The sequence below is a fragment of the Penicillium argentinense genome (assembly GCF_028826775.1).
Source record: "Penicillium argentinense strain IBT 30761 chromosome Unknown utg000011l_segment0_segment0, whole genome shotgun sequence".
NCBI classification, from domain to species: domain Eukaryota; kingdom Fungi; phylum Ascomycota; class Eurotiomycetes; order Eurotiales; family Aspergillaceae; genus Penicillium; species Penicillium argentinense.
Window position 1 is genome coordinate 1,458,997 of NW_026622670.1, and position 26,826 is coordinate 1,485,822.

Below are 26,826 nucleotides of genomic sequence, written 5' to 3' on the forward strand. Positions count from 1 at the left end.
GGCCCTACTTCTCTTTCTTGGATTGGTCGGATTGAAATAATGTGGATGCTGGGGCTCCAGTGTCCCCATTGGCGACGATCTGAGTTTTGGCTTTTGTGCGATACACGTTAGTGTTCATCTCAAGCAGAGACAAGCTAGGATAATAGCTGTCGCGCACCTGAGTAATTCCCAGTTGAGAGAAAAGCTCCCAGGCTCTCGCTCCATATGTCTGATTGAACCGGCTTGCTTCAGCCAAATGCAGCTTGATAAATCCATCTTTGACTCTCTGGTATCGGCTCGTATCCAGAAACTGCTGTGCCTTATCAATGTTTCCGATGATAGCTTTCGCCATGTCGTAATAGTGCTGAAGCTCATCGTTGACTCTGTTGTGATTTTGGACCACGCTGACTGGTCCTGTCTGATTGCTCTGTACATTCAAACTAATGAACTGGATTGATGCTGTCAACTGTTCGAATTTCCTTTCGCTCTCAACTTTTTCCATGGTCAGCATTTGCAAAAGCTCGCGTTGCTCTTGGGCTTCGCTGACCTCACGCCGACTGTTCGATATTTAGAGACATTTCTCCAATCAGGCCAAAAGGATTTCATCGTACCTTCGCAATTGCCCGGCGTATATGATGACATTGAGCATCAGAAGCATAGTCGACTTCAATCGCTCCAGGTTACCCGCAACCGAATCCAGACGGGGTTCGTTCATGAGGAACCGAATTTTTCGAGTCGCTCTTTCCATCCGGGAATTTGCCGGAGATGCATCCGGCTGGTGCTGCTCGATTTCGCCTTCAAGATCCTTGAAGACCTTCTCACATTCTTCCAACACATCCTGAGCCGTAGCGAACGCGTCGGGGGAGTAGAGTGAGACCAGGTCATCCTGGCCCAGACTCTCACTCAATTGACGGAGCACACTACATGTGAGTGCGACGTCATTGGATAGGCTCCGCAGCGCCTTGTTGGCGTTCTTGAACTTATGCGCGAAGGTGCATAGCTTCACTGAGAGGCGGGCGCCCAGCTCGGCGACTTGGATAGCTGCCGCGACGGTTCCGAGGACTTCCACCATGTTAAATGATTCATAGATTCCGCATTTTCCTGGGCTGACGATCCCTTTGTGCTATTGTTTGAGATGGTGAGCGGAGGTTGGGTCTGCCCCTCCTCTGAATCGCCCCCACTTTAACTTGCTCAGTCTGCGGAGCGGCCCGCTTTCCAAAGATTCCAAAAATAGCATTTTTGGAGGCGTTCAATACTGCCTCATTCTCAGTCCCAGAATTTGTTTATTCGTGTCGTTGTCGGTTTCATCACGCTCGAATATTATACAGTGTAAGCCAATCAATGACTATCTTGCCCCATGATAGCAATACTCTGTGCCAAATAATTCCAATCCGGAAAGTCGAGCCAGTTCAAATCCCAATTATCCATATTCAAAAGCGCCTCATTGGGTAAACCGCCCACGTCAAACTGCATGTTGTTTTCATAATCCGCAGCTTGATCGTTCGACGTAGCAGCAATATGCGCATGTCGAACTTTCAGTGCCTTGGCCCGAAGCTGTTTCAGCATCGGCCATTTTGGGCCCGGGTCCGGCCAGGAGGGATCATTTTCTGCCAAGTCGAAATGCCGATTGACACCGTGCCAGGCTGCTTGATTGTGCGGGCCGGCTGGGTACACGCAAAGGTGCCAAAGGATGTACGTAAGAAGATGAAATTGGGTGTAGGTTGAAGTGAGCCAGCGGAATCCGCGGAGTAACTCGTCGGTATACATCTCAAGACCAAGATCCAAGGCCTGAACGGCCATAGCGAGGAGCTCATCCGTAGCATCTGTATCAACGGTGGAGGAGGCCGCACCTTGGATTTGGAGGACTTTTTGTCGCATGTGCACTTCGGCTTTGGCGACAAGTACCTGGGCAAGCATTGCGCCTTGTCGTTGGATTGGGATGTCCATATCGGCATGTTGGATGAATCGTTCGTGCAGGCGATCTTTGAGTTGATTCAGTAATCGAGTTGATTGAGCTCCATCGGGTGAGTTGTCTGTGGATCGGGAAATCGGAGCCCACATTCGATTGATTTCGTTGATAATCAGCATGAATGACATCTCTGACCATCGCTTCTTGGATTCGACGGGCTGGGTTGTCTTTTCGCTTATATTTTGGTCGTCGATATTTGAAGGCAAGTTGGTGTCGCTTCCGTATTCTTGTTCCGCCACAAGAATACCGTGGTCCTCGGCCATGCGGGCATCGGTTGAGTACAGAACCCACCAAATGCGACGACGAATCTCGCATTCTAGAGGTGATAGTTTGAAGTTTTCTCCGTCGCGGTGCAGGCCAATAGATTGCGCTGCGCGGATTGTAAGACCGCGCAATGTAAATCCAGATCTGCCACTGTTGCTGTAGCGCAGACATGTCTGAGTGGTAAATGTCAGACACAAAGAAGAGCAATGTAGATTATGCACATCTTACCAGGTATATCGACATTGCTTGTAATGAAGATAGCGTAGGTGAGTCCAGAAAGGACGAGTTATAAATACTCAGCTCGATACCCTGTTGATATCGACGCAGATCCGCACGAACAAGCTCATTCATAGGGTCATCAGATAACATGGCTGTCGTGGCACCAAAGAAGACAGCGAAAAGGAGGCAATGAACGTCCGGCCGAACGCTTTCGGGTCGATTTATCGCGGCAAAGATACGGGGCTGCGTTGTGGGGATATGAAGTACTTTGATAACCGGCTCAACACGGCTCAAGAAGGTCTGCCAGAGCAGAGTCGCCTGGTACCGATCTGGACAGAGAGCCTTGAAATCCACTTCGGTCAAAAGCGGATTGGTGATTATTCCGTCCACTTTGAGCGGGGACGGCTTCCCTGAGCCCCCGGACTCAGTACTCGGTGTCCCCATCGCAGACTGCAGCTCTTGCTCTTTCTCCAATACTCGGGACAAAAAGGGCTCATCGATATAAGCACCATCTTTCACCAAAAATCCATGGTTTGGCTGCGATTCCCGGGGTGAACGATGACTTGATGCTGTCCCGATATCATTCCGCTGAGCCGCAGTTGGCACCGATGTAGGCCCAGCGCTGGGAAGCGGCTGCTGCGGTTGCTGTCGTCGGGTCTGTACTGCTGACGAGTTCCCAGCTAGTGTCGCAATCGATCGTTCGAGCTGTTCCAAACGAGCCACAACATCAGTGACTTTTGTCTTTGGTGGCCGCCGCTTGACTCTCCGTGGTCCTGGGTATTCGCAGACCTCGCCGAGACGAACACATTTGTTACATGGTGAGCCTTTGTCGCATCGGACTTTGCGCTCGTGGCAGCGCAGACATGATCGCTCCACGTTGTAGCGACGGAAACTCTCCATCGTCATCAGCACTTACAGGCCAGCTTATAGCATGCGAAAATATCTTCTTTAATTAAGCCAGAGTGTTTGCTTGTAAGAAATGATGTCGGTGTGGAAGTCATCAAGTTGGGTTCGGTCGTTCGGCGTTTGACTAAACCCCGAAGCTCCACCAATCAAAGCGAATCAGTGGGGCCAGCTCTACAACTGCTGGTGCCAGTGTATACTGCCTCATACGCGCTGACGACAGTCTCTACATGGTGTTTTTGAAAGCTCAAGTTCTTCTACATAGCACATTTTGTGAATTGGGTATTCGGGTCCCATAAATGAAATGCACTTGCATGAGTTTAACTCTAGGGTAAGCTTTCCATTTTGTGCATTGCGAACATTATTTGCAGTGGGGTCATTCTGTACATGAGACAATCAAATATTGAACAATTACAGTACACCAACAATTTGCGCAAGAGGAACTCAGATCATGGTAAAAACAGCACCAAAGTTTTGCAAAAATCGAACACAGAACGCTCATTATTAGCCGCCGCCGCCGCCCTTAAAACACCAGGAGCACCATCCAACAGGGGAAACCAAAAAGAACAAATTTTCAGATCACGAGATAAGGAGGTCGCGTACACTCATACCCTTTCTCCGCTTTGCATCATGCGATGTTTGCGCTCCCTCAGAAGAAGAACCAAAGGCAGTGCTGGTGGAAAATTGCTCGTTGATGGAGTCGGCAGTACCTCGGCGATCCCGAGTCAGCATCATCAAGGCAGCCGAAGCCTCGTGGTCGATACACTGGAGCTCTTGGATCTTATCCATTGACGCATAGGATGGACCCAGGGCAGGGCTGGGGAGGATAGAGGGAACATCAGGGATGGTGTGCACAGAGGGGAGGCGAGTGCGAGGGGAGAAAGAAGGCGAGACATCCGAAATTTGACCACTGGGTGGTAAGATTTCAGGCGATGCGGAGGCCGAATAGGAGTATGTGGAAGATGGCGGGCGCGGGGTTGACTCGTGAACCGTATCTCCACCTCCATCGACGATGAACTCTGGGGATGTCGGAGAAGGTGGAGCAGCGGTGTGAGTCTTGCCGTCAGTCTTCAGATCCTGGATGATTTGCTCCAAGTAGTTGACATAGTCAATGCTAGCCTGTAGAGCACTGTTAGTGAATGCCATTCATATAAAGAGGTTCTTAGGCAACATACCTGAAGAATGGCCAGCTTGTGCATCTCTTGTCCTCGACAGGCTGGAATCATATCCTTCAATGTACCGAATTCCTCATTCATCTTGGAACGACGGCGCCTCTCGATCAGGCTGTGGGCGGTCTTGCGAGCAATCTTGCGGCCGGCGGCACTTGTGGCACTCGGCTGTTTCTTCTTGGATGCCGAGGCGCCATTGGCAGCCGGCTCGGACGGCTGACTGGAGGGTTTGCCGTTCTCCTTCGGCTTCGCGGGGGACTTGGCTGAGGTTGCCGGAGACTTGGGTTTCATCTGGATGATTTTGCGTGTCCTAGTGGGAGGCGGCGGTAGATCAAAATCCTCCAGTGGCCGCTTGGTGGCCGTTCCCGTTCGGGAAGTATTAGTGATAGTATTATTGCGGCCTCGAGCAACCAGATCGGGCGACGTTGGCGAAGCAGGCACATAAGTAGGATCCGAGCGAGAGGAGCGTCGACTGGCCGAGTCATCCTTGGCGGGACTTAGAGCCGCGGGAGGAAGCGCGAAGACATCGGTGCCGTCGATGGGCTGGTCTTTGATGATGAATTCGCCGGACATAGCGGGCGTGGGAGGGAATCGCGAGCGAGACATAGTCATATTCCGCAAGGGCAGGGGAGTAAAATTTGCACAGAAGTTGAAGAGACAGTGCCAGGGCGGCGTCTGCCCCTTGTATGTATGCGGGCTTGGGACCTTCACATCGCAAAGTGTCGCGTGCTGCGCTGCCCACGAGCCGCAATCGCGGCTGCTCATTGGCGGGGTGGCGGGGGGCGTGCCGCAGGGAGCAACGGGCATTTGCTGGCTGGCTGGTGGATCGCTGAGCTTATCAGGGCCATTCTCCTTCCAGGTTGCTCTCCCAAGTACTCCCCCATACTCTTCTTTACGTGAAGATACCTCACTGTCGACAGACCATCGCAGTCACCTCCAGGGCAGCCCAGCACGTGCGCCCTGGACTCGCCGGCCTGCCCCCTCGTTTGGAGCGGGCAAGTGGACAAGTGTGCCCCTCGCTGCACGTCCCATCGCTGTTGGCTTCTCAATTTCCAGTCAATTCCGGGGGCATCACATGTCCACCGTGGGGCAGCAGGGCCCCGGTTTCTTCCCGGTGGCATCATCGGCCATCGACCTGGTCACTCCCGGCACTACCACTTCAGGGTTGCAGATGTCGATCGCCTGCGCAACCTTATCCAACTTGTGTCGGGCCACTGGCCCCTCCTTCCCATTGTGTACCGCACATCGCCCGATTTGGTCTATTTATCTCTTTTTGTGATTTATTCATTTTTCTCGATAACTCCAATGGCACGTGGTCCAAAAATTCACATTCGTTGTATTGAGGTTCGGCAAGTTACAATTCCGAGGACTATATCACTAAAGCTAGAACGACCCACACATGATACACATAGCCAGATCCAGCACAATTTTTGCAATCACTTTTCGCTTTTCACAAGAATATTGATCATTTTATATCGTCCTCACTCGAAGTCCGACGGATGGCACTTAGCAATGCACTGCTTATACGTTTTGGAGCTGTGCCACAAATTAGTTACTGCTCTCTCACTCAGCTCAAATTGATCGTCAAACTTACCAGTACTCATCCTCATCGGGCATGGCAATCGTGCAAGTCTGCGACTCCAACGAGCACAGTTCATGGCAGTGATTGATGTGCTTGATGTGGTTCGGGATGTTCGAGTTCAACGGGATATCGGCCTTTTGTGGGCTGTGCGAAGCATGCGCCGGCTGGTTACGGCCAGTTCCGTTCTTCGCCTTCGACAGACCGGTCGACAGTGGCGCCTTTCCCCTGATTCCGGTGGTCGTGGCATTGTGGGGAGTAGTGGCATTGGTAGGCACATGCACCGAGATGCGTTCGCCGTGGTAAGGGCCGGCGAATCGGGGCATGGCAGCCGCGCTGGCAGTCATGGCCAGAAGGCAGAGGCCGAGGAGGTTGGTGATTTGCATGGTGAACGGGTAGGAATAAAGACAAGGTAGATCTCGATTGGCAAGGGGGATTGACACTGGGGCCAAAGCTTGGTAGAAGATCGGTTGGTAATGTGGATGATAGAGGTGTGGATTGATCGATGAGTTCACCCCCTGGGGTCATCGCTTTTATATAATCCACCCCTGCGATGAAAAGCCTGTGGGTGGCTGGTCTTCAATTCGTCGACCAACTAAAAAAAGCCTCCTGGATTGTGTAGTGTTACAATCAAGTTTGCTGTATAGTAGGCGGCGAGGCCGATCCCTAGGGTACGGCATTCCACATTCCAGTCCGAGGCGGCGAGTCCCAAACCGCGACGCATCAGCTTAACCATTCATTTTTCAGAGGCTGGAAAAGTATATGATGGAAAGTTGAGCGAATATGAAATGAACTGGACAATATGCAGCCATTTATACACCCGAGCTCGCGTGAATATTATGAAGAAATGATTGTAGACGTGACCTGTTAGGTCAACGCGGTCCCGCGTCTACATTCCAAGCCGCGTAGATAACTCTATGACGGACCAATCAAGTCACTCGCAAGAGCTCAAAGATATCCTTGGCTAGATTCCACACTATGCTTAGCGACGCGCCTGGCTGAAATGGACCCCATACCATATGACAGGAGCGCTGGCCAGATGGAGCCCACGGCGCGATTCTGGGGCCGCTTGAGCTTCCCCTGGCACTCTTGGCTCATCATGATTACATCAATTCACGTAGGATGTTGCATTATTCATGGTCTATGTTTCAGAAAAATACTGTAAAGTGGCAGTTGAGATATTTTACCGCCAATAGCATGATGTGCAATCTGAAAGGGCACCAACCCTGGAGGTAAAGTCAGTATTGAGGAATGATTCCAGAGTCGAGCCGTACCCACCAATACTTCAAAGTCGACTTCCCCACCTATGGTAGTAGTGATATCGTATTAAGTGGGGGAAAGATGTGAATTCACCCCTATTTGTCCCCAGACACAAATAGCTTCACAGCCCTTTCGAGATATACGAAGCCAATCGCCTCACCCGCAACACTCTGGCAATCTAAAACCAATGCACAGATAGTTGGCACGAGAACTATCCCAAAATAAGACCCTCATGCTGAGAATCCCTTTATGTAGATAACCGATTGTGGATTTACATGTACTACATTTGAACAGCGAGACAGAGACGGAGACAGTCGGCAGCATGGGATGATCTCGGCATCTCCTCGGGCCGTAACCTGCTTTGGGCCCTGTCATAGTCAAAAATTGCTACTTCCCTCACGATATTCAATTCTATTTATTTAATGGCATTTATATCGTCTATTCTATAACACTCAGGTCTAACCAAATAGCTTATCGATGATGACCTGGCCAAAGTTAGACTCAGCTGGCGACTTATCCATCCGATAGATACGGTTGCCAGCTCGGGCACTCAGCCACAGGCCATGGTCGCTGGAGCTCTCCTCGTCGCCTTCAATCCGGTGGCGGTTACGATGGTCGACGACGCACATACCGCGAGTCCACTGGCCAGTGGTCTCGATCCGGATATCCTCGGGCGAGTTGGGCGCCGGGGCCCAATGAGGATCCTCGGATGTCAATGCATACCAAACGCAGACAGGATCGTGCAAGCTCAGTTGGGCATCGTCACCAACATGGCCTGGGTGCAGACGTTCCAGGGTGCGGAAGGTATGACCCATAAAAGCATTGACCCATTCTGCGAGAGGGGAGCCCTTCTCGAGAAGTGGGGTGACGGCCTTGCGGAACTGGCCCCGGGAGATGTTGTGGCGCAGGGTAATATCGAGCGGGAAAAGGCGCAAAGTCAATTGCTTGCTCATTTTAGCTGGGTACGGGGGCAGTTGGGAAGTGGTGGAGGGGGGGTAAGGTTGAGTTCGGGTTAGGCGATGTCAGAGCAAAGACCCGGGCAGCGGCGAAAGCATCTGCGTAGGCGTTGAATTCTCCCACCGGCGTAACCTGCAAGTTTTCAACTTGGTTAAGATTTGGATATGGGTCTGCGGGGTGTTTGCGAATGTGACTAACGTTACCGGGTTCATTGACAGCACCGCCCATGACGACGACCTCCTTCACGCGGAGGAAAGTCTCCGGGATCCTCTGCGGCCGCCAGAGCTAGATTCGTCAGAGGCCCAACAGCCACCAGGGTCACAGAGTCTGGCTCATTCTCTCGTAGCGCACGGAGGATCTCCTTGTACGCCGGCAGCTTGGACGGGATGAACGAATGATCTCCCAGGTCACCACCCGTGCGAACGGATTGAATGCCATTGGGATCTGTTGCCGGGTCAAACAGATGCTCCCAAGCTTGGCTGGGGGCCAGATGTGGGTGCTATGCATTCTTATCAGCTGGAATCATTCCTCCGCGGAAGATGCGCGGTCTGAGGAATATATGGACATACGCTAGCATGGATGCCTCCGAGTCCGTCGGTGCCATCTGCGGGGTAATGTCAGTCAAAAAGTACTTCGTGGATATAGCGGGGTCATGGTCCAAGCACTCACGGAAGTAGTCAGCGAGCATCTTCTGGTCCTCCAGAGGATCTTGCGCGCCGACGGCCACGACAGGGCGGAATGCGCGCATCGTGCCGAAGCCCTCGGAGCGTCCGTTCTCGCGGCGCCACTGCGTCTCGCGCTCGAGGATGTGGAACATAGAGACGACATTGCGAAGACAGCTGGCGATGACGGTCAATACGGTACGTCTCTGGTAGACGACATCGGCGGATGCTCACTTTTGCACTTCGATGTTGCCAAAAGTCAACGAAATCAGCAGCAATTCAACTTCTTCTGGCTTGGCGGACAGAGCCAGCAGCAGCGCGAGGATGTCATCGATACCCTGATTTTTGTAAGTTTCTTTCTTTAAAAGATATACCTATATATTAAAAAAAAGAGGGGTTGTCTACTGGATCGGTATCGATAATGATTCTTCTGGCCATGTTGAACGTTGAAGGTGGATATGATGTAAGTTGGAGCTTTGCAACTTGGATGGGAAGGATCATGATAGCCTCGGCGGCTTGGCCCCGCCATCTCGCCCGCCTCAGTCAGCATTTTTGGAGTCTGCGCTGTCTACTGGTCAAATTCACAGCGATTGACCCATCGTGCATGGGGATCGACTGTAGAGTAAATGATATTTGATATGGCATGTGAACTACCTTGAATTACACCTGGGATATCTATTCTCATTGGATTCGATGTCTACTCATACTCCTGTACTGTACTGTACATTGACGCAAGGTCTACCACGACGATCGGCCGGCATTCTGGCGACTGGCCCGGCTTTCGCTTCCGGTTCCTCGTGGCGGGCGTGAGGGCGGCTGCAAGGAGTGCCCAGATCGCGCCCAGCAGGCCGGATCGACGCGAGTGTTCGAGAACCACCTCCCAAGAGGCTGGCTGCGGATGTCCTTGCTACCAGTCACACGCTAAAGATGGTGGACGAGGGAAATGAGACAGGGTGGAGGAGACGTGGCCTGTTCGCGCACCCCCCATTTGTAGCTCTCTCCACTTACGAGCCCCAGGAGTCTGGCCCTGTATTCTCGTTACCGCGAGATTCGATAGTTCGGTCGGAGGGCGAAGGCATGTCGGTCATAGCAACCGGGGGTGGATTATCCAGTGATAGGGAAAACGAATCAAACAATTGAATCGGATGCATGTATAAACCGAGTCAGGTCGACTGCATCTCTCAAGGCCCCTCCCAGGAAAGCAGGGTCGGATGTTGGTGTAATGTGGTGCACTGGATGGTTTGCCCGTGTACCGGTCATGGTATTACACCCCGTATCGTACCGGAGATTCCCAGGTGTCCTTTTCTCCTCTTCTCCTGTCTCGACTTTCCTTTGCGCGAGTGCTTCTTTCTTTCCTTCGTTTACGTGCGGCTTCGCCCATGCCAACTTCCTGTTGAGCATCCTACTCTGCGTCGTCTCTTTGACTTCAACGTCCGAGCGCCCCCCATTGCGCCCACCCCGGACAACCCGTCGACGACGCATCATCCCATCACCACATCGTGGTTGTGCTCTCAGCATTTGCGTTGGCTCACTCACCCTCACCCTGAGGAAAACGAATTGAGGTCACTTTGGACAGACCCGACTCCGTCCACAACCTTCCCGACACCATCGATGCGTGGTTTATCCCTCTAAACCTCATCCCCCCTCCCGAACATCTCTTCGACCTCCGTCTTTGTGTACGACCAATTCGTCTCACAGTTGCGCGTGCCGACTTGATTGTGCGCGTGCACAGCTGTCCTACCCCTGAACCTGCTGATCCTTGGACGGATCGATCCTAACTCTTCAACTTTTTTTGGTTCGCTTTGCCTTCAAAAGCCACACCCTTCAACAGTACGTCTCACCTGGAGAAAACCGATGAATGGAGAAGCAACAACAGATTGTGGCAAGATCTAACCCGAATCCTGCATAGTTCCCTTGACAATGAACCCCTATCTGAGCTGGGCCATCCTGCTGGTCGTGGCAGGTGGTCTCGGATGGTATTACACCAACGGCTCCGCCCCGAAAGTCAAACCCGTCGTGCAGTCCACCGTCGAAAAGGCCCAGCCCGCTCCCAAGAAGCCCAAGCGCAAGACAAAGGCCCCCGAGGCCGCTTCCGTGAAGAAGACCGAAGTCAAGACTGTCGTTTCTCCTCCGACCACCGAGGATGAGAAGCCCGATGAGGATATCGACCGGAAGGAAATGGCTCGCCGCCTGGCTGCCATGAAGAACGGCACCTCCCAGGCTGCCGCCCCCACCAGCAAGAGCCAGAAGAAGAAGGCGAAGAAGGCCAACAAGCTCGAGGGCGGTTCTCACGCCTCTTCCACCACCGGCGCCGAAGCCGACGACGATCTGTCCCCGGCTGTCTCTCCCCAGGTCAATGCCACCGTGCCCTCCGCCGGATACGTCTCCGACATGCTGGAGGCCCCCGCCCCAGGCGCATCGGTCCTCCGTGTCACTGGCAACGTCGAGCCCGAGCCCAAGAAGGAGAAGCCCCAGCCCTTCAAGCCCGCGGAGACTAAGAAGCAGCGCCAGCACCGCCAGAAGCGGGAGGCTGAGAAGCTGCAGGCCCGCGAGGATGAGAAGCTCCGTGTGCAGATGGAGGCCAAGCAGCGCAAGGGCGCTCAGCAGGCCCGTGAGGCGGCCGAGTCTAAGGTGCCCGCTGCGCCCACCAACGCCTGGAAGCAGGCCACCAACGGGGCCTCCAAGCCTACTTCCTCCCCAGCTCCCCGTCCCGCCCCGGTGCAGCTCCTCGACACCTTTGAGGCCACCCCGGCTTCCAACAGCTGGACCCAGGACCTTCCTTCCGAGCAGGAGCAAGAGCGCCTGGCCAAGGAAGAGGGCGCCTGGACCCAGGTTGGTAAGCACAACAAGAAAGGTGCCAACAAGAAGGCTGGCAAGGCGGAGGAGAGCGTCAGTGAAGCCAGCGCCTCCGAGTCCAAGCCCGCCCCTGCCGCCCCCGCCCCCGTTGAGCCTCGTGTCACCATCAAGCAGACTCACATCCAGGGGATTTTGGATTCCACCGTCAAGGGCCACCCGCTGGACTCGGACTGGGCTGCTTGATTTCCTTTTTCTTACCCCATCCACCCCGCACCCCGTCCACGTGCCAATTCTTTCTTCCCCTTGACCTGTATGTATTATTTCCCTCTTGATTTGGCTTTGGCGTTTCGGGAGTGTCCCCATAATACCAGCATCCTTCTCTCTTTTGCAGGGAGAAGAGACAACGCGCGCAAAATGCGAGCCCCATTCAGAGGGGACGCGAGAAACAAAACCATTGGGCCTTTGTTTGTAGCTCAACATGTACTTTTTTTCTGTTCTTCCAATGGAAACATCGAATCCAAACAAATCTACTATCAACTCCTTGCCTTGTAAAAATTCCAATTCATCCATGCACTCAAAATTGAGTGCTCTAGCAACTATAAATACCTGCGTCGCCGTCCGTTCCAGGGTGAACACCTCTATCGTCACCATACCCGAAGCGGACTAGCGCCAAGTTCCGGGCAGCGTGGCCTGAAGAGGCCGCTTTGTATACGGCTCCACCCGGTATTTACATCCTCCTTCCCTCCAACCTCGAACTCCTCCACTATCGTCTTCTCACAAATTTCCACCCGTCCTTCTCCCTCGTCAGCCATGGCCCAGATCCGTGGCACCGCGGGCTACAACCTCGGCCACCAGAACCCGTTCGGCGGTCCCGGCAGCGCAGATGCCGCCAGCGACCCCAGCCCGCTGGATGCGATCCGCGAGCAGACCAGCAAGATCGAAGACTGGCTCGACACCATGGCCGACCCCGTGAAGCCGTACGTGCAATTCCGATCCTCCAATCCAGCTTGTGGCGGCGCCGGCTGCTCCTGCTACACGCCCACTGATGGACTTTCCCGACCCCAACCCCAAAACAAGGGATCTTCAGGCATGCACTGACACGGTGTTCTTTTTGGCGACACAGGTACTTGCCCGCGATCGGACGTTTCCTTATTGTGGTAACCTTTATCGAGGACTCATTGCGCATTCTCACACAATGGGGCGACCAGCTTCTCTACCTTCGTGATTTCCGGAATAGTACGATGCCCTTGCACACCTTGACCCTAGCTCCCACTCTGCCCGCACCCGCTTCCGCACTGGCAGCCGAGGCAGGAGGGAGCTCAGCCAACAACCCCAGTGGCTTCTACGAGCCAGATAAACAAAGCTTTGGCTAATTCGGTTTCTCTCAATCTAGTTCCGTGGGGTATTACGCACCTTTTCCTGATTGCCAATGTGATCGCCATGTCCATCTGTTCGACCCTAGTGATTGCCCGCAAGCACACCGAATATGCTGTGGCTGGGTTATTGGGAGTGGTTATCACTCAGGGTCTTGGATACGGTCTTATTTTCGATTTGAACTTCTTCCTCCGCAACCTGAGTGTCGTTGGTGGCCTCCTCATGGTGCTGTCCGACTCCTGGGTTCGCAAGAAGTTCGTCCCCGCTGGTCTGCCCCAGCTTGACGAGAAGGACCGCAAAATGTACGTGCAGCTCGCTGGACGTGTTCTGCTGATCTTCCTGTTCGTGGGATTCGTCTTTGCTGGCGAGTGGAACTTCTGGCGTTTCCTGGTCAGCGGCTTCGGTCTGGTCGCGTGTGTTATGGTCATCGTTGGCTTCAAGGCCAAGTGGAGTGCTATTATCCTGGTGGTTCTGCTGAGCGTGTTCAATGTGCTGGTCAACAACTTCTGGACGGTAAGATCTGCGCCACTATTGAATTCCCGTTTCATTTCTTTTGTTCATTTGACTGACTATTGCAACTAGCTCCACCCTCACCACCCGCACAAGGACTTTGCCAAGTACGACTTCTTCCAGATTCTGTCAATTGTGTACGTGCACCCACTTTCCATTCATTTGAAGGTTTACTAACTTTGTTTCAGTGGTGGGCTGCTTCTCCTGGTCAACATGGGCCCCGGTCAACTGAGCATGGACGAGAAGAAGAAGGTCTACTAGAGTCGAGTAGAGCAAGATGGCCCGCTTCTCTTTATTGCCAGTGGTTCTCGCAGTCAACTGCACAGCAGACAGGAAATGGAAAGGGTGGACATCTGGGGCAAAGCCGCCGGTTCGAATCTTCCCTCGCAAAATACATCTCCGCCTTTTCGCCAGATTTATTCTCCTACGGGGGTAAGAATACGGCAAATTTCAGTTCATTTCCTGTTTCCGAATTAGGTACGCAAAGAACCATCAAGATCAACCTTTCTTCTTCAAGCGCACGCTCGTCTTGTGCCCTCGCCTCTAAATTGTCTTCTCGTTTCTTTCCCCGGCCATCGCCCCAGCTCTCTATACATGCCATGAAGGATTCTCGAATCCTGTTTCCCGGCCATTTTGGTTTCCTTTTTTTCCAAGTTCTTTTTCCGATCGCACAAAGACATGTCTTGTGCATGCGATGATTTCAAAAGGGTTTTCTCTATTTTTTTTTTTTATATATCACGAATGACAAGTTGCATTGAAGTCATGAGTAGATCGACTTTGATCGAGTTTGGGTTTGACAAGAGATTTCTTGTAGATCAAATGCCTAGGTCCAGGTGTTTTCACGTGTTTTCATAAGGTTTGAAGCTCGGTTATGCCAAATATGGTCTGAGCCATGGTCGGTTGCTGTCAGTGCTCGGATCAACAAAGATTTACGTGGTAGATCTGGAGTTGAATTTTGTGGGGTACCACGACTGACTCGGAGTCTCGAGATTCTCAAATTCGCGCAGGACCCTGTATTGGAGTGATGTAATGTTTGTACAATGTGTGGGTCAGATCGTTGCGCATCATTTGGCTGCAAATGTGATTCACACATTGCAGTGTTATGTCTTTGGTCACATGCTGAAGCACCGACACGTGGTAGCGCACCGTGTGGTACATCACATTGATAGTCAAGATTTATCCATACATTACATGGTGGAGATCTGTCGTGCATTTGATCTAAACACATGAACACTGATCCGAGCAGCCGGTTTCCAAGATTGTGTAGTCAATGGGAATTGATATATGTTCTACAATGAACTATGACACTCATAGAGATACACCGACAGAAACAAAAGGAGTTCCAAAATCCAATAATTCATCATGCTATGTATGCGCTATGTATGTAACCGGAACAGTGGAGGTATTATGGTACAAGAAGAGAAAGGTGTATAAGGATAGTCAAGGAGGGTGTTGAGAAGGACAAAAGAGGAACTGAATCAGCAAAAGGGTCTAATAATGACCTGAGGATGCTTAAGAAACCAAAATTCAAGTGGCAAATAACAGGGAAAGGAAAAGGAGGTGAAGTGGCAAGGAATGATGTAGGTGAGTATAGCATTGTCGCTTGAACGTAGCCCGCGCGGTCCGTTCGCGTTGAAGCTGATTGGCACTTTTGTTCATTGATCGCTTGGGGGCTTGGACCAGCCATGCCTCTCTTTCCCAAGTTGGAAGAATGTCGCGTTGATGTGGGCGGTGTTGTAGGCGAGAATGAAAAGAAGAAAATGGTGAAGAACAAGAACGCTTGCTGCTCTTTTTGCTCAAAACGCCTGGAAGCCCATGGAATAAACTCGGTGTCAGGAAGAAGGTCAAGAAGGAATAATAAGGCGCAAAAAAAAGGTGTCGAGGTAATAAGTTGGTTATAGAGAGGGAGGATAGGAGGTGCAGGCCGTTAGATATCCATGCTCCAGCGCCACGGGTGAATGCGTTCTAATTGGCCAAGTCCAAATTCGTCGCGGGAATCGTCGTTGATTTCAACCTGCAAACAGTGGAACTTTTGTTTGTCCCCTCGCTGCATCATGGAGAGGGTTTTGGAAATTTGAGGGCGGGTATACGCCTTCCCGCTGTCTTCGGTGGATTTGGAGACCGGGCGAGTCGCAGGCGTATCTGGGTGCTTCCACGACGCACTGAAGGACTGGTCATCCGAGTTGGCCAAGGAGGACATGGAATTTGATCGAGAATAAGGGGGGTTATCGAGGTTCTCGCGGCTGGTGCTCTCGGAGAGTCCGCGCACCAGGGATTGTGATGGTTGACGCGGCAACTGCTGTTCAACCACCTCGTCGATGATGCCATCGCCGGAGCGACGCTCTTCAGTGATGGCGCCATGGCGAGACATACGGGAAGTACGATCACGGGTGAATCCACCCATACTGTCGCGCGGGGAAGTGTCGAAGCGTTCCTTTCCGGCCATTACTTTTGCGCTGGGCGGCGGTTGAAGCATCCAGCGGGTGTCGGCGCGGCTGATTGGCCCACTTACGATCGGCGGGTGAAGATCGTTGATAGGGGGTGCGCGGGCGATGTAATACTTCGAGGGTTCTTCTTGGTCGGCGCGACCACGTCCGGAGAAGCCAATTGACGACCCGCGTACTTCCTGGCCCCAGAGTGGCTCGTCCTCGCGCTGGTATCGCTTCCACCGTTCGGCGATGGGGTGTATCAAGCCGCCACTCTTGTCCTTCTTCAATTGCGAACTCTGATCCGTATTCCAACTATCCGTTCGAGGCATATTGCGGTGTCCGCCTCGCCGGGCTGGAGGTCCGGGACCCAAGGCGATTTCCTGGTTCCAGCCTTCATTGGTGCTGAATGCAGTCGGTTGGGGGAAGGGTCGGGGTTGGTCGGTGACAATCTCGAGGTCGCATTTTTCCCGGAGACGCTGTGTCCGTACCGCATCCTTCTTTCGTTTGCGCCGGTCAAAACTCTCCGCACAAGGGGTGCAGGTGGCGTAGTAGAAGACAGCCGACTGCGCACCCCGGTATAGCCACATGGCTGGCGCGGGGGAGGGGAGACCCTGCTTTCTTTCTTTCTTTCTTTTTTTTTTTTTGACCTTTTATGAATTCTTTCCCTGATATCCAGAAGTGTTCAGACACGCGCTCAGAACTGGCAGTATGCCCGGGAGAACTGTTCGATCTGAACCGGTATTGGTTTTGTGTTCCGTGATAATAGAGTCCACATGAAGGGCTGGTGTGGAGCGGCGCGGATCAGGGGTAGGAATAGCGGGAGGATTGCTCGACGAGTGCAATTCCCAACGGCCAGCGGAGGGAGAGAAGGTGAGAGAGGGGAGAGAGTGAGGGAGAGAACGGATGAAACGGGGGTCAGGAGTTGAGGGGGAAATGGGGCGGCGAGTGTCACAGCGGCAGGGACGGGTCCTTCTGCCTAAGTCTTGGACTCCCAGGGACCTGCCTGACTAAGAATAAGCCCGGCCTGAGATACCAGATTACCACTCGACGCGGTCGCTTCTGGCAGCCCTTTTTAACTGAATCGTAACTAGAAAATCGATGTCTCTGATCTTTCACTTTGACTTTCGCCTGGTCCTTTTGGATTCCTCATATTCTGGATTTGTCCCGCGTCCTGCATACCTCCGCGCTGACCGCATCCCAACAACAATAGAACGCCAAGTCCCCTGGCGCGCTACTGTACGATGCGATCGGGCAACAGGGCTGTACGCGGAGAGAGGGGGCTCCGGATCGCGACCCCTACATTTCCGTCACCGCAACTGCTCAGCCTTGCTGGTTGGGTTCCTAAGGTTCGTAACATGTACATCCTGTACTATTTTCCGTGGGTGCCTGCGGAACGCCAGCCGGAAGCGGGCCTTGGGAAATCTTTAAAAGGTCGTGCCAAGACTGGAGATTACAAGTAACAAGTAGATGATGCAAGATATTCTTTGAGTGGTATTATTACTTAGATGGCAGAAATCCTCTTGCCCCGCTCCAACGCAAGAGCGCTCTAGGCAGTGATGGGCCCGAGGACAGGTTTAACCACAGTCAACCCCGCCACTGCGAGATTCGTAGATATGCGGCCACCCAGGCTCATGCCCAAGTATGCGTTGGTGATCCCCGTGCGGTCAACAGCCACCCGGCCGAACTTTAGACAACACAAAGGGTCCACATATGAAGCCGTCAAAGGATGTCTCGGGACCCATTGCATCATTGAGCAGGCAAGGGGTATCGCCATCGCGTTGCACAGCACATATCTGGCAATCGGAAAGCAAAGATGATAGAGACTGGACTGAGAGGAATGCAGAGGGCCTGGTCCAGTCTGATAATGGGCGCGATTTCAATTGTCAGCGTGGCAGTCCACTGACACTGCCCGAAAACATCCGGTGCAAAGCCATCATCACCCCCCCCCCCAAAATCTTTCATGTGCACGGGAAAAAAGGAAAAGAACAAAATCAGCAAGCTCCCTAACGCCCAAACTTTCAGCCATGAAAAGGAAGCGTATCCTGTACTGCTTGCTCATGCATTCTTCGTGTCCCGAATCACTTCGCCCTTCACCTTGGACCAGTCGATATCACGGTCAATCTTCTCGTCTACCTCGCCGCAAACCACCACGTTATCACCTCTGATCAAATAGAGACCATGCTCAACCTCCGTGGAAGGCTCGTCGTCATCGGGGGTGCGAATAATGCGCTCCACGGTATCAGTCAGGACCAGGTTGGTAAGTTGATCTGTCGAAAGAAGGTTACCGAGTAGTGTACGTCCATCCACGGTGAGAATGAGGATTCTCTCTGGTAGAGCAGAATAGCATTAATAAATATCCATCAGTAGTGGTGTGGCCGGGGCACAGTAGAGGACTTACTATTGACGTATTGGTGAAGCGACATGGTAGGCGAGATTGGACACTGGAAATGGGATCGTCTTTTAGTGTCAAAGGCAGTAGACACAAGATCTGATGTCCGTCAAGTGAGCTGAAGCAGCAGGCTCGCCGGCGAATTGGTGACAGACAATAATAGTCTCCGCAGCTTCCCGCACGATATGGCAGCTCTTTCTCGACCCCAAGGCCCGCACACCTCCCTTAGACTGTGAGTTCCGGTCGAAAATAAGGAGCCGAAATGTTCGCGGATAGCCGGATTAAAAACGTGGACGGTGCCGAAATGGAGAAGTTGGGAATTCCTGGGCGAGCGAGCGGATGAGAGCTCAATGAAGTCCTCGGTTGAGTTGGATTGCTGACACTAGCTCCGAGCGGTATTGATTGGTCGAAGAGAGTGCAAGGGGTTCGCGCAACAGAAATTCGGGTCACGGCAGTCGCAGTCACGGCCTAATTGTCGTATTGGGTTCAATTGGCGAAGTTCGCGTGGGATGGTGTCGGTCTTGGAGTCCTCGCGGGTGTTTGCGTGGATTGACGTTGATCACGTGTTATGATGAGCTTCAAGTACATCCCCGCTAACCTATATTACTTCAAGGTATAGTATATAAGTCAATGCTTTTCCTGCACTCTAGCACTTATCATATCCTTGTTGCTCAATATGTTATGCGCATTTATTTTGACAGCCTTTACGAATTAAGACGCGATTAGGTTTCCCCAGATTTTGTGTATACTAATATTACTACTATATGCCCCTTCAACGAGAAATGACTTGAGCATTTCCACGCCTCACCAAAAACCCCATTTTGTCCGCTTACTGAGCAACCCGTTTCAGCGGGAGTGGGAGACCCATTGAGTGGTCGGAAATGGTACAGTGTACAAAATACACAAATCATAGACTTAGGAACACGGATAGTAGGAATCAGTGGTATATTGGATGCTCGGATACCAATGCGTTATGTATAATGTAAAACAATTCACTATGTGTGCATTATATCGCCCGCAATGTCCTATGCACTCGCATTAGCCACTCAGGGCTCTCAAATCTAATGGCACACTGCTGCCCCGTCCAGCACGGTATCTGCGCTCCCCACCAGTAAATGGTCGAGGCTTGGGGAGCAAACCATCGCCCTGGAACTTGAATCGAGGGTCATCTATTCGGACTGAGCCATACGTCGAGGAGCTTCGTGAGTTATACGCAGGATGCGATCCGCCGTTGGTGAGTGTATAGGCGCTGGGATCCAACGCAGCATGCGGTTCTTGAGAAGCAGGGCGTGACGGAACGGGAGAAGGTCGAGATGGTGGCTCAGCTGAGGGTAAAGCCGGGGCCGAGGCAGGTGGAGGAGGAGGAGGCGGAGCTGCAGGTGCAGATGCTGGAGGAGGAGGGGGTGGTGCTGATGGGGAACTGGTACCACCCAGAGCGGTTCGGGCAGCTTGAGCGGCAATTGAGGGAGCTGCACCAGGTCGTGGAGGAGTTGGTCGTCCAGGCGGCGCTGGTGGTGGCGGAGGAGCTCGTCCGACAGCGGGAGCAGATGGAGGAGGAGGAGGAGGGAATGCTGGGCTTGAGACAGCCGGGGGAGGTGGTGGCGGACCGGACGGTTTTCGAGATGCAGGAGGCGGCGGAGCTGGCGGCGCTCTAAGACCCCCGGGAGGTGGCGGAGGAGCTCGTGGAGGAGGAGCTTCGGGGGCGGTCTTTGTAGATGCTGAAGAGACGTTGGAGGATGGTCTCGAGGCAGGCCGCGGGGGAGGCTTCTTTAATCCAGCAACCAACGGGTTTATCGGAGGTGCTGGTGGGGACTCTGTTGATGGGGGAGGGGGAGGAGGTCGGGCACCAGGCGGCTTGGGAGCTGTTGGAGGTTTAGGGGGTGCAGCAGCAGGTGGTCGCGTGCTTTCTAAATCAGACATATACGATGAGTCTTGTCGATTGGCGCCAGTATCAACTCCACCGCGACTGCGTAGCTTAGGCATTCCACCGGCGAAAAGGCCGCCCAATTGAGCGGCTGGGCCTGCAGCCCCTCCCTCCGTTCCTGATACGCCTTCACTGTTGCTTCGTAGTCTGCTTGAGGCTGCCGGCGACGGAACTGGGGGTGCAAGTCCCGCGGGAGGCTTCATGGCCCCAGGTACTGGTGGCGCAGCACCAACAGATGGTCCTCCAGAACCTCCCCCAGTCTTTGCAAGCACTGGGGCCGATCGATCATTGGTGACTGTCTTTTTCAACCGCGTGCCTTTGTGAATATCAGATAAGAGCGCACCCTGGACCAGAATTAGTGAAAAGTGTTCTCAGGGCGGAGATTGATAGGCACCGGTATAGATGCAGTATCATCGAAAACATACCCGATCTTTCACCTCCCCTTTCGATGGTCTATTTGGTAGGTTCGCTGGGGGAGGCGGGGGAGGGCCACCTAGCCCCCCGGGCGGCGGCGGCGGAGGGGGAGGAGGGGGAGGAGGCATGGTAGCGAGAGCGTGTTGAGGAGCAAGACGTTCGAGTAAATGATACCTGCTTTATGAAGATGTCGAGTGTGTCCAGCGTGGTGTGCTCCTTGACCACAAGGAGGTGCATGGCAGAAGCTAAGACGTCAGAGGGATTCTGGGGCTGTGGACATGCCCAGCACCCCCGGCCTCTCCGCCTTGAGCCTCGCTGGTCGAAAAAAAGGCCGCCTGGAACTACCATCCTCCTCCCCAACGTCATTCGTCATGAAGCGAGTCACCCTTCAAGCCCCTGGCTCCAGGCTGCAGCGCCCAGTCTGCCAATTCTGCCAATTCTCCAACGCTGCCCAACGCCGTGCGCTACCCATCGCCCGATCCCCAATCGCTTCCGGAAGTCGCGCTTCGACTCGCGGTCTTGCGCTGCAGTCACAAAGGCGTAGCGTGCGGCCAACTACCAGAGCGCCACTATTATCCACGCACCGCTATGCTTCCATGTCATCCACTCGAGAAGTAGCCATCGAGGAGGTTGTACAGGCAGCAGAGGCCATGCGTAATGCAGACCGAGTCCCCGCCAACGAAACAGTGACAAAGTTGCTTGCGAAATGCGAGAATATCGCACAGTCTCTTGTTCTGAGTGAGCATGACCAACCGGAAAAGACCCCGACGAATGACGAAGGAAATGCGATCTCGTCACTACTGGATTTGGAAGAGAAGAAGGGACAGGTTGCTAGAGACGGCACCTCAATTCCAGACCCACGTCTCGCTGATGAACTCTCGCGCATTGCTACAGAAATAGTGAAGGACGAGAAGGTCTTTATCAATGAAGAGGCGCTGGAAAGCTACACCAAGACACAAACGCTGCTGCGACGGGCAGAGCATTTCCCCGAGGTCTTCCACCTCTTCGCCAACAAGCCTGTGCCCGAGGAGAACAGTGCACCCCCGAAATTCCTCAAGGCGAGCCCCAAGAGCGTCAACAGTGCAATCCCTGCAGACCTGGCAAATATGGCCCTAGATGTGGCTATTTCGCAAAAGAATCTTTCTCTGGTCTTGGCCATCATCGACAACACCTTCTGCGCACCCGCTTTCCACCGTGCTAAGGTATTCAAGAAGGCCGGTGTTCCTTTGGGTGGACTGGCCGCGGCCCCTATGGCATGTTACGCTCTCGCCTCATGGGCAGCCACAATTCAGAATACTATGGACCCTAGCACCGCAACAGGAATTGCCTTTGCTGCGTCCTTGGCATATGTTGGTGGGACGTCTTCCATGGGAATTTTGGCAATCACTACCGCCAACGATCAGATGGAGCGTGTGACCTGGTTGTCAGGCATTCCCTTGCGTCAGCGCTGGCTACGGGAGGAGGAGCGCGCTGCTATGGATAAAGTTGCTGTCGCATGGGGCTTCAAGGACCCCTACATGCGTGGTGAGGAAGTAGGAGAGGAATGGGAAAGTCTGCGCGAGTTTATCGGTATGCGTGGTATGATATTGGATAAGACTGAGTTGATGGCGGGCATGGAATAGAGCTCGCAATGGGATATGTACTATAAGATCGAGCTCAAAAGTTGGCCGCATCAAAATCACCATTGGGAATGTACACAATTATATATGGAGTTGACAAATTTTTACGCATTTTTCTACGATACTTTGATACTGTTCGAGATATAATTGAGACCGGAATCATGAGTTCATTTTTTATTTTGGTCATGAAACTATGGCACCCTCTTTTGTCTGGCCTTATAGAATACACCGGCGCAATGAAGCGACAGAGCATCTAGTAGAGACGCTTGGGGGGAGACATGGAAGCCTTGATGACAAGGCTGCCAACGTTCTGCCAGCCCTTCTTCAGCAGGGAGACGAGGTAGTTGATGGCGAGCATCAGGTTGGCAACGAGCTCATCCTCGGTCAGGTTGACGTGACCGACGGCGACACCAAGGCACAGAACCTTCTTCAGCTGGAACTTGATGGTAGACTTGACATCGTTGACCTTGTTCTGGAGGTCCTCGGCGTGGGAGACGGGGGTGGGGAACTTTCCAGCTGTGAAAGAGTTAGCGATTGATCACAGGACAAAATATATTGTATTGAGCGGTGCGCGCAAGACTTACCCTTGGACAGACCGGGACCCAAGAGACGGGGGATCTGCTTGATCAGAGCCTCGGAAGCAAGGAAGGCATCGTACTTGCGAGCAAGCTTCTTGATGAGCTTCTTGTTCTTGTTGAGCTTCTTCAGGTCATCAACGCTCATGGCGTCGAGTCCGTGGTGCTTAGCACGGTCAAGATCGTGCTGGTCACCAAGAATACTATCATCCCCAAGTCAGCAAATTCATTCCATGTAGAGACGGACCGAGGACGGCGTGCGGCGAGGTAAAACGAACCAGATGCTCATGCCAGGGCGGGGCAGGTTGGGCAGCTTGATGGTGCCAGAGAAACGCTTGTCACGCTGGGGGTCATAGTTCTTCAGACCGATCTGAAGCTCAACGGTCTCGAGGAAGTTACGCTTCTTCTCGTTGAGGGAGTATTCCAGCAGCTGCTGGACATTCTGGCGCACTCCGGCTGCGAAAGTATTAGGGAAGGTTCTTGTGATCAATGAGGGAGCGTGAGGCAGAGCTTACCGACTGTGATCTTCGACATGATGGCGACAGTCTTCCAAAGGGAATTTTCTTTGGTATGGCTCTGCGTCGAACGTCTTGGAGAGAAGAAAAAGTAGCCGCGAATTTCTCCGCTTGTGGGTTGTGGTGTTCCGCTAGTCCTAGTTAGGATTAGCGGTGCCCTATAACGAATGCTTACTCATCCCGCCACCTGTTTGGGATTTAGATCACGTGCTCGCGGCTTTTGCAGGTACGTAGTTACTTAGTATCCAACAAACACAGGAGTAAAAAACAAAGCTCTATCCTATTATCTCCGAGGAGAAATAAAGCCACTGTTAGGTCTCCCTCAGGTCAATTTCCATCTCCAGACCCACCACGTGTTCCGTGCCTCCGCGCCGGCTGTTCAATACTATAGCCTTTTCACTCAAATGGAAACCCATTCGTTCGTAAAGACCCTGCGCGGCAATGTTGCTTGGTGATACCTGGACCGAAATGCCAGTCTTGTATGCTTTTTTTTCACGGCTTTCGCAGCGTGCATGTTCGATGGCTGTGTTGACCAACTGAGCGGCCAGGCCTCTTCTGCGAGCCTTTGGCAAGACAAACATTCCCACAAGCAAGTACGCAGCATGAACCCCCTTCAGATCTACCTCTTCTGAATCCGATACTGGGATCTGATATGTCTGGTCCTTGATGAAGGCAAGGTGCAGTTTAGCATGGACTGTGGTCGCGCTTTCACTCTGTTCGGAGAATGGCACCGGCCCCACGAGAGTGACAATACCCAGCCACTCTTTTTCGAGCAGTTGCTGAACCGGGGGATCGATGCTCGCCGTTTCCAGATGCTCACTATTCTCTGTTTTGATACCTTCTCTTGTATCGGGTTCCAGCGCAACGAAGGTTCTGCCTATTGGATTCACGACCCGAGATCGCCATGTTTCGTACGGGAACTTGGATTCTTCCTCGTAAATGGAAGAAAAGGCCTTTGGATCGACTTTGAGGCCGAGCAACCTGAGATCTTTATATCTGTTCACAATACCATCCAAGTCTGTTTGGGATCGGGCTGATTGAGGAACGGGGACGATTAGTCCTGATGTGTGGTGCGGGGCAGCCATTGAATTGAGTCGCTTCGAAGGTTGTAGTTATCCTACTTGCTTTTTTCCGATTCTTTGATCTGATATTTTTGAGAGTATTGACAAGTAGGTGACTTGGGGGATTTCTTTCGCAGCGCTCTAGAAAGTGCTTGGGGGAAATTGTGACTCAGAGTTCACAGGCGCATTTAGCTACCAGCTCCTAGCCTTGCGGTTGGCCCCGGGGTCTTCGGACCGCCTTGAGCCATACTCGCTTCGTATCAGAAGATACGGTGGCTCTTCATATACAAAGCACGAATTCGACTTTTATTTCTATTTTCTTGATTCTTTTTCACCCAACAGACCTGCAATTCATTTCATGGCTTTTCTTGGATGGTATTACATGGCTTAACCCATGCACGTAAATTCTCAGGCATGAGTCAACCAACCCAAAAAAGAAATGAAATGAAGGAAGAACGAACAAAATGATGCCCCCAGATTCTTACTCAACTCCTCAACTCTCTTCTAGTGTACGGGATGTCCAAACGTTACCATTGTAACGCCCGTGCTGATTGCGGAAGCGATTCCCTCGAGTGACGGTCAGCTTGTTGCTGGGTGTTGTTGACCTGCTGAGTCCGCTGCTTATCTTGGGCTCCGAGCTCAGTGATGAAGACCCTAATAACCATATCTTCAAGTTCTTTTAGCTGGAGCTGAGCTTTTTGTTTGATGGTGATAAACCGCAGGTCCTCTTCCTGGCTTTGGGCTATAAGCTCGTCAACCATCTCATCCCTCCATGGGAAACTTCCATATGCCGTCCTAGTATCTTCCCATCTGGTTCGAGGCTTTTATAATGCAAGCGAACAAAATTAGCTTCCAAATCATTTAGAGAAGAGTATTTCTGGTCCCAAATCTTGTAGAGACATTTCCTGGTACTAGGTGGCCGTCCGGCCTGCCCAAGGTCGGGGCATTGGCTCTCCTGATGAATCTGTCTGCGCGTGAATGATGTCACATGTGACCGTCTGATAGCTCAGCTAGGGTAGAAGTCTTACGCTCAAGAAAGGGTTGTTTGAGCTCATTTCAGGCGTAGATCGTACCTCGGTAGAGAAAGTGTGGATGCAGTTGTGTTCTGGCTAAGTGAGGAGGTAATGATGCGATGTGGAGAGTGAATGTGGTATGTGGAAAAAGGTAAAGTGGATAGTGAGAAAACCTTCCAGTGTATACTAGACGTAGCTGAGAGTAAAAAAGTGGATTTGAATGTGGCTTCACTGCTTTGGTGACATTGTAGATCGACCGCTATGTAGGAACTTCAAAAGATGGCAGAAGGGCTAGATCCAGATTTTGCCAGTCCCAAATCTGATCAAACTGATCAACATTCACATTCGAGAAATCACCAACGCCCATAATAAAAGGTGTCTCCATGCCCGTCATAGGAAATTCCAGCGAGGCAGGTAAGAACATATCATTGGCTAGCATTGAATCCATAGATGACAACAACGACTCCAGTCAAATTGTATCTGTGTGCAAAAGAGGATCCGATCCATACGACGGTTCAGGAGGACTTGCATCGACATTCAAAATGTCGCCATTTGGAACCATTCGGCGTGATTGCTCTTTTTGATTGGCCCTGATAGGCTCCTGGCAAGTTTCATGGGGACTGGGTGATTTGGTGATCGAGGCGAGCTGACCCATGAAAGAGCAGACGAGGTTAATTGCCTGGACAACATCGTCTCGTTGAGGAAGACTGCGTTCTTTGTCGTGAATGATAGCAGAGCAGGGGAATGCCGCAGTGCCGAACATCACAAACGTAACGAGATGAAATTTGGCGTGTATCGGAAAGATATGGTCCAAAAGATGGTGAGAGACTTCCATCAGCTGTCTCTACCGCAGTCTTCCGCCGGGAGCGGTCTAATTCGGAACTTTTGGAGTCGAAAGTTTTGGCTACAATGTTTTGAATGGCAGCAGCATTGCCATGTACCCTATGGTGTGTAACTGACGACGTTGAAGAGGCACGTAGATCTGCGTGTCCGAATCTGCTCTTTGGCACGCCGGAGGTAGAGAAGCTTTCCACTTCTCTATGTCTGACTTTATGGAGTCGGCCTGGGAGCCTTCGGTTGTGCCTCCCATAGTTGCCGGTACTCGTGTGGTGATTTTCCCTAGCTTGCATTGGACTGTGATGTGAGATACCGGGAAAAGACGGCCGATTATGGGGCCAGAAGTTTCAAGATGCATATCCGGTAGCTCGTGAGCAATACGATTGATTATTGATAATGGGGCAAGATA

The 26,826-nt window shown here is 52.4% G+C and overlaps 13 protein-coding genes across 13 annotated transcripts; 3 read left to right on the forward strand and 10 right to left on the reverse strand.

Annotated features, from left to right (window-relative positions):
* Positions 1-4: 4 nt before the first annotated feature.
* N7532_011556 (uncharacterized protein) lies at positions 5-1,051 on the reverse strand (the record flags this gene model as incomplete). Its single annotated transcript, XM_056624047.1, has 2 exons — positions 5-536; positions 591-1,051. 2 exons carry the CDS (start codon positions 1,049-1,051, stop codon positions 5-7), a joined length of 993 nt encoding a protein of 330 aa, XP_056469035.1.
* A 266-nt stretch (positions 1,052-1,317) lies between these two features.
* On the reverse strand, positions 1,318-3,331 carry N7532_011557 (uncharacterized protein; the record flags this gene model as incomplete). Its single annotated transcript, XM_056624048.1, has 2 exons — positions 1,318-2,385; positions 2,441-3,331. 2 exons carry the CDS (start codon positions 3,329-3,331, stop codon positions 1,318-1,320), a joined length of 1,959 nt encoding a protein of 652 aa, XP_056469036.1.
* A 582-nt stretch (positions 3,332-3,913) lies between these two features.
* Positions 3,914-5,076, reverse strand: N7532_011558 (uncharacterized protein; the record flags this gene model as incomplete). The annotated part of the gene is made up of 2 exons (XM_056624049.1): positions 3,914-4,453; positions 4,510-5,076. 2 exons carry the CDS (start codon positions 5,074-5,076, stop codon positions 3,914-3,916), a joined length of 1,107 nt encoding a protein of 368 aa, XP_056469037.1.
* Positions 5,077-5,984: 908 nt separating this feature from the next.
* N7532_011559 (uncharacterized protein) lies at positions 5,985-6,468 on the reverse strand (the record flags this gene model as incomplete). The annotated part of the gene is made up of 2 exons (XM_056624050.1): positions 5,985-6,039; positions 6,098-6,468. The coding sequence occupies 2 exons, from the start codon at positions 6,466-6,468 to the stop codon at positions 5,985-5,987; spliced, it is 426 nt and encodes a 141-aa protein (XP_056469038.1).
* Positions 6,469-7,800: 1,332 nt separating this feature from the next.
* N7532_011560 (putative nucleoside hydrolase) lies at positions 7,801-9,399 on the reverse strand (the record flags this gene model as incomplete). The annotated part of the gene is made up of 7 exons (XM_056624051.1): positions 7,801-8,286; positions 8,378-8,584; positions 8,613-8,798; positions 8,869-8,903; positions 8,969-9,138; positions 9,196-9,299; positions 9,367-9,399. 7 exons carry the CDS (start codon positions 9,397-9,399, stop codon positions 7,801-7,803), a joined length of 1,221 nt encoding a protein of 406 aa, XP_056469039.1.
* Positions 9,400-10,881: 1,482 nt separating this feature from the next.
* Positions 10,882-12,000, forward strand: N7532_011561 (uncharacterized protein; the record flags this gene model as incomplete). Its single annotated transcript, XM_056624052.1, has 1 exon — positions 10,882-12,000. The coding sequence occupies one exon, from the start codon at positions 10,882-10,884 to the stop codon at positions 11,998-12,000; it is 1,119 nt and encodes a 372-aa protein (XP_056469040.1).
* Positions 12,001-12,567: 567 nt separating this feature from the next.
* Positions 12,568-13,902, forward strand: N7532_011562 (protein ERV29; the record flags this gene model as incomplete). The annotated part of the gene is made up of 5 exons (XM_056624053.1): positions 12,568-12,734; positions 12,881-12,993; positions 13,151-13,644; positions 13,714-13,778; positions 13,830-13,902. The coding sequence occupies 5 exons, from the start codon at positions 12,568-12,570 to the stop codon at positions 13,900-13,902; spliced, it is 912 nt and encodes a 303-aa protein (XP_056469041.1).
* Positions 13,903-15,568: 1,666 nt separating this feature from the next.
* Positions 15,569-16,657, reverse strand: N7532_011563 (uncharacterized protein; the record flags this gene model as incomplete). The annotated part of the gene is made up of 1 exon (XM_056624054.1): positions 15,569-16,657. One exon carries the CDS (start codon positions 16,655-16,657, stop codon positions 15,569-15,571), a length of 1,089 nt encoding a protein of 362 aa, XP_056469042.1.
* A 1,468-nt stretch (positions 16,658-18,125) lies between these two features.
* On the reverse strand, positions 18,126-18,493 carry N7532_011564 (U6 snRNA-associated Sm-like protein LSm8; the record flags this gene model as incomplete). Its single annotated transcript, XM_056624055.1, has 2 exons — positions 18,126-18,397; positions 18,469-18,493. The coding sequence occupies 2 exons, from the start codon at positions 18,491-18,493 to the stop codon at positions 18,126-18,128; spliced, it is 297 nt and encodes a 98-aa protein (XP_056469043.1).
* A 1,004-nt stretch (positions 18,494-19,497) lies between these two features.
* On the reverse strand, positions 19,498-20,925 carry N7532_011565 (putative proline-rich, actin-associated protein Vrp1; the record flags this gene model as incomplete). The annotated part of the gene is made up of 2 exons (XM_056624056.1): positions 19,498-20,727; positions 20,809-20,925. 2 exons carry the CDS (start codon positions 20,923-20,925, stop codon positions 19,498-19,500), a joined length of 1,347 nt encoding a protein of 448 aa, XP_056469044.1.
* A 243-nt stretch (positions 20,926-21,168) lies between these two features.
* Positions 21,169-22,419, forward strand: N7532_011566 (uncharacterized protein; the record flags this gene model as incomplete). The annotated part of the gene is made up of 1 exon (XM_056624057.1): positions 21,169-22,419. The coding sequence occupies one exon, from the start codon at positions 21,169-21,171 to the stop codon at positions 22,417-22,419; it is 1,251 nt and encodes a 416-aa protein (XP_056469045.1).
* Positions 22,420-22,669: 250 nt separating this feature from the next.
* On the reverse strand, positions 22,670-23,525 carry N7532_011567 (60S ribosomal protein uL1; the record flags this gene model as incomplete). Its single annotated transcript, XM_056624058.1, has 4 exons — positions 22,670-22,932; positions 23,001-23,194; positions 23,270-23,447; positions 23,507-23,525. 4 exons carry the CDS (start codon positions 23,523-23,525, stop codon positions 22,670-22,672), a joined length of 654 nt encoding a protein of 217 aa, XP_056469046.1.
* Positions 23,526-23,817: 292 nt separating this feature from the next.
* Positions 23,818-24,591, reverse strand: N7532_011568 (GNAT family N-acetyltransferase; the record flags this gene model as incomplete). The annotated part of the gene is made up of 1 exon (XM_056624059.1): positions 23,818-24,591. One exon carries the CDS (start codon positions 24,589-24,591, stop codon positions 23,818-23,820), a length of 774 nt encoding a protein of 257 aa, XP_056469047.1.
* Between the last annotated feature and the right edge of the window lie 2,235 nt (positions 24,592-26,826).